Source organism: Salvelinus sp. IW2-2015, unplaced genomic scaffold, assembly GCF_002910315.2.
Source record: "Salvelinus sp. IW2-2015 unplaced genomic scaffold, ASM291031v2 Un_scaffold1909, whole genome shotgun sequence".
NCBI classification, from domain to species: domain Eukaryota; kingdom Metazoa; phylum Chordata; class Actinopteri; order Salmoniformes; family Salmonidae; genus Salvelinus; species Salvelinus sp. IW2-2015.
Genome location: NW_019943269.1, coordinates 111,855 through 117,373, shown reverse-complemented (window position 1 = coordinate 117,373; position 5,519 = coordinate 111,855). Strand labels below are relative to the sequence as shown.

The following is a 5,519-nucleotide window of genomic DNA, read 5'->3' as shown; positions in this document are numbered from 1 at the left end:
CTCTTTCTTTCTTTTCTCTCTCTCGGAGGACCTGAGCCCTTAGGACCATGCTTCAGGACTACCTGGGCCTGATGACTCCTTGCTGTCGCCAGTTCCACCTGGCCGTGCTGCTGCTCCAGGTTTCAAACTGTTCTGCCTGCTGGGGATGGAACCCTACCTGTTCACCGGACGTTGCTACCTGTTCCAGACCTGCTGTTTTAACTCTCTAGAGACAGCAGAGCGGTAGAGATACTCTGAATTGATCGGCTATGAAAAAGCCAACCAGACATTTACCCTGAGGTTGCTGACCTGTTGCACCCTCCAACAACCCACTTGTGATTAGTTTTATTAATTTGACCCTTGCTGTCTCTATGAAATTTGGAATCTGGCATGGTTTCTGTTATAATCTTCCACCCGGCACAGCCAGAGAGGACTGGCCTACCCCTCATAGCCTGTTCCTCTTCAGGTTTCTTCCTAGGTTTCTGGCCTTTCTAGGGTGTTTTTCCTTAGCCAACCATGCTTCTACACCTGCAGTTGCTTGCTGTTTGGGGTTTTTAGCTGGGTTTCTGTACAGCACTTTTTGTGACATCAGCTGTTGATGTAAGATGGGCTTTATAAATACATGTGATGATTGATTGATTTGTTCTATTGTCTTCCTTTTCCCATACACTCTCAATGTGATTAGAGCTGTCTAAATGATTTATTTTACCTTTTTTTTCTTTCTTTTTGCTCACTGCTTATTCTCCCCTGGGTTTTTTCTTTCCTGTGGGATTAAAAACACAGTTTAATACAAATACAATCATGTTCAACATTCTCACTGAAGTCATTTGCTTTTCTGAGTGTTGCTAATTATGGTCAATTACATACTGGTACCTTTGGTTCTCTTGTATATGTTACAAGCCACTCCAGCGATGATTCAGTATGCTGTTAGAACAGCCGTAAGATGTATTGGATTGGATTGTATTTGTTGAGGGGAACAGATGGATCTTTCTCCTGATAAGCTCCCCCACCGTGTTTGCCCCCTAAGGAACATGACAGTGTTCTGTCAATCTACGTGGTAACAGATGAGTCTTGGCGCTGTGTGCAAAAGAGAACTCTACCAATATTTACGATTCTGTACAATAGTCTTACAGTATGCTGTTACAATATCTACAGTAATGCTGTTACAATTCTTCAGTATGCTGTTACAATAATTTTACAGTAGGATATTAGTATGCTGTTTAGATTTGAGAATGTTTATCTACATTGTGTACATACTAGCGCTGTTAGCAATATTTACAGTATGCTGTTACATTAGATATCGTTACAGATCAGTATGCTTGTTAATACTAAGTATCTTAATTACAGTATTGTTTATATTAATATTTTATAACGTATGCTTGTTACATATCTACAAGTATGCTTGTTACAATATTTTCCAGTATGCTATTAAAATTTACAGTATGTGCTTACCAATATTTACAGTTGCTGTTAAAACATATGTGTAGAATTCTACAGTATGCTGTTACAATATTTACAGTATGGCTGTATACAAGGTCATATTTTACAGTATGCTGTTACAATATCTACAGTATGCTGTTCAATTCTACAGTATGCTGTTTACAATATCTACTGGTGTGCTGTAACAATATTACAGTATGCTGTATTACAATTTTACAGTATGCTGTTACGTATAATTTACAGTATCTTTACAATGTTTACAAGTATGCTGTTACAATATTGTACAGTATGCTGTTACATATATTGTACAGTATGCTGTAACAATACTACAGTATGCTGTTACAATACTTGTACAGTATGCTGTTACAATATTTACAGTATGCTGTTAAATGATTTACAGAATATAGTTAATACAATATTGACAGTGTATTAATCAGAATTGTCTGTCTTTACTTTGAATATAATTTGATGTCTGTCTTTGAGTCTCACTGATTCCAACCTGTACCACCCCTATCGTCCTCAGTGACGTGTGAGAGGAGGACGAGAGGTTCCCAGGAAGGTGTTATTAAACATCTCCACTCTGCCTCTGTGAGATCACTCTGGTTGGTATTATCTCAGGTTGTGTTGATATCTGGTTTAGTCCATGTGAAGCTGGGAGGTTTAGCCTGGGTGTTACATACAGGAGCAGGGCAGGAGAACAGACTGGCCTGGGGATCCATTGACCACCCTTGATGAGGTCTGACAGAGTGCAGCTTTGAAACACAAAGAATGTATTATTGGACACTATTTTTGGTAATTACAGAAAATGGTAGATCTCTACAACTACTACCATACACACCGAACCATATCATTAATGTTGTATCCATTTTGCATTTTAGTTTCCTTTTTTACCTTCTATATAATACACGATGTAAGCTTTGATATTAGCTGCATCTCTTACCATTTAACAGTGAGTTTGATGTCTCTGTTTTTCCATGGACTGATTAACCTGTACCACCTCATCGTCCTCAGTGACGTGTGGAGAGGAGGACTGAGAAGGTTCCAGGAGAGGTGTTATTAAACACTCCACTTGCCTCTGTAGAGATCACTCTGGGTTGTATTTATCTCAGTGTGTCTGTTGACTCTGTTGTTTAGTCCATGTGAAGCTGGGAGGTTTAGCCTGGTGTTACTACAGGAGGCAGGGCAGGAGAACAGACTGGCCTGGATCCATTTGACCACCCTTGATGAGGGTTCTGACAGAGTGCAGCTGTCTGAAACACAAAGCAATGTAATTATTGGACCACTGATAATTTTGTTTGTAATCAGAAGAAATGGTAGATCTCTACAACTTATATACCATACACACCGAACATATCATTAATGTGTTGTACCATTTTTGGCATTTTCAGTTTCCTTTTTTACCTTCTATATAATCACAGCGATGTAGCTTTGATATTTAGCTGCATCTCTTACCTTTAACAGTGAGTTTGATTGTTCTTCTGTATTTTCCATGGATGATTCCACACCTGTACCACCCATACATCGTCCTCAGTGACGTGTGAGGAGGGAGGACTGAGAGGCTTCCCAGGGGTAGAAGGTGTTTATTAAACTCCTTCCACTCTGCTCTGTAGAGATCACATCGGGTTAGTATTATCTCATGCGTGTTGTTGACCTGGCTGTGTTTAGTCCATGGTGAAGCTGGGAGGTTTAAAGCCTGGGTGTTACTACAGAGGCAGCGGCAGGGAACAGACTGGTCCTGAGTACTGTACGCTTCAGCAAACAGTAAACACAGAAAATGTTGCAGATGAAAAATACATACTGTACGCTTCAGCAAACAGTAAACACAGAAAATGTTGCTGGCTGATTGTTTTCAATACAGATTTAAATGGGTTTCTTGGTTGTATGGTTTAATAACAATGTTTTTATAGCATCGATTTTAAACAATTAAAATGCTGATGAAATCTCAGACCTGTCCATGTTCCAAAGTCAACATGAGTGGATTACTGTTTAAAGTACGAGCAAAAAGTAAAATGACGCAAAATAATCTTTTGATACAGTTACTACCATACAGATCTTATATTTGATGGTGTATTGTTAATGGAGCTCTGTACTCCTGCAATGACATTAAAAACATTATGGCTTATGTTGTTTTGTGTTTCAACAGGCTGCACTCTGTCAGTCACTAACTATGGTGAGATCACTGTCTACTCAGGCCAGTCTGTTCTCCTGCCCTGCTCCTGTAGTAACACCCAGGCTAAACCTCCCAGCTTCACATGGACTAAACTCAGAGATCAACAGACAACTGAGATAATACCAACCCAGAGTGATCTCTACAGAGGCAGAGTGGAGCTGTTTAATAACACCTCTCCTGGGAACCTCTCWGTCCTCCTCTCACACGTCACTGAGGACGATGATGAGTGGTACAGGTGTGAAATCAGCCATGGAAAATACAGAGACATCAAACTCACTGTTAAAGGTAAGAGATGCAGCTAATATCAAGCTTACATCGTTGTATATATAGAAGGTAAAACAGGAAACTTAAAATGCAAAAATGGATACAACATTAATGATATGGTTAGGTGTGTATGGTAGTAGTTGTAGAGATCTACCATTTTCTGTAATTACAAAAATTAGTGTCCAATAATACATTACTTTGTGTTTCAATAGGCTGCACTCTGTCAGAACCTCGATCAAGGGTGGTCAATGGATCCCCAGGCCAGTCTGTTCTCCTGCCCTGCTCCTGTAGTAACACCCAGGCTAAACCTCCCAGCTTCACATGGACTAAACTCAGATATCAACAGACAACTGAGATAATACCAACCAAGAGTGATCTCTACAGAGGCAGAGTGGAGCTGTTTAATAACACCTTTCCTGGGAACCTCTCTGTCCTCCTCTCACACGTCACTGAGGACGATGATGGGTGGTACAGGTGTGGAATCAGTGAGACTCAAACGACAGACATCAAAATTTATATTCAAAGTAAGACAGACAATTCTGATTAATCACTTCAATCTTTTTGAACACTATTATTGATATTATCTCCTCACTTTTGGGAATCATCTGTAAATATTGTAACAGCATACTGTAAATATTGTAACAGCATACTGTAGTAACATTCAATACTGCAGATATTGTAACAGCATACTTGTAAATATTGTACCACAGCATACTGTAAATATTGTAACAGCATACTGTAGAATATTGTAACAGCATACTGTAGATATTGTAACAAGATACTGTCGATAATGTACAGCATACTGTAAATATTGTACACAGCATACTGTAAATATTGTAACAGCATACTGTAGATATTGTAACAGCATACTAATATGTAAATATTGTTAACAGCATACTGTAGATATTGTAACAGCATACTGTAAATATTGTAACAGCATACTGGTAAATATTGTAACAGCGTGCTGTAGATATTGTACACGCATACTGTAGATATTGTAACATGCATACTGTAAGATATTGTAAACAGCTATATGGTAGATTATTGTAACACTACTGTAATATTGTAACACATACTGAGATATTGAAACAACCTACTTGTAATATTGTAACAACATACTGTATAATATTGTAACACGCATACTGCAGATATTGTAACACATACTGTAAGATATTGAACAGCATACATAAATATTGTTAACAGCATACTGTGTAAATATTGGTAAATATTAACATACTGCAGATATAAACATACTGTAAAATATGTAATAGAATGCCACGATATTGTAAACAAACTTAGATATTCGTAACAGCATACTGTAAAATATTGTAACAGACATACTGAGATATTGTATACACATACTCAGATATTGATAACAGCATACTATTCATATTTGTAACAACATATGTAAATATTGTAACAGCATATGTAAATACTGCATTTGTAAGAACATACTTTAGATATTGTAAAACAACTGTAAATATTGTAACAAGCATACTGGCCAGATATTGTAACAGCATATCGCAGATATTGAAACAGCATACTTATAAATAATTGTAACAGCATCCTGTAAATATTGTTAACACATACTGCAGCTAGTAACAAGCATAGCTGTAAATATTTGTAACAACAGGGCACTTGCAGTTATATTGAAACATCCTACTGC

General features: G+C 37.8%; 1 protein-coding gene across 4 annotated transcripts in view; it reads left to right on the top strand.

Annotated features, from left to right (window-relative positions):
* Window positions 1-5,519, top strand: part of LOC112072383 (junctional adhesion molecule C) — a 34,938-nt gene that overhangs the window by 1,368 nt on the left and 28,051 nt on the right. For 3 of the 4 annotated variants that reach the window (XM_070439779.1, XM_024139792.2, XM_070439777.1), the window contains exons 2-3: window positions 3,563-3,874; window positions 4,066-4,377. In XM_070439779.1, coding sequence (XP_070295880.1) covers window positions 3,563-3,874; window positions 4,066-4,377 — 624 coding nt within the window. The remainder of the gene's footprint in view (window positions 1-3,562; window positions 3,875-4,065; window positions 4,378-5,519) is intronic. The other variant, XM_070439778.1, reaches the window with a different exon arrangement.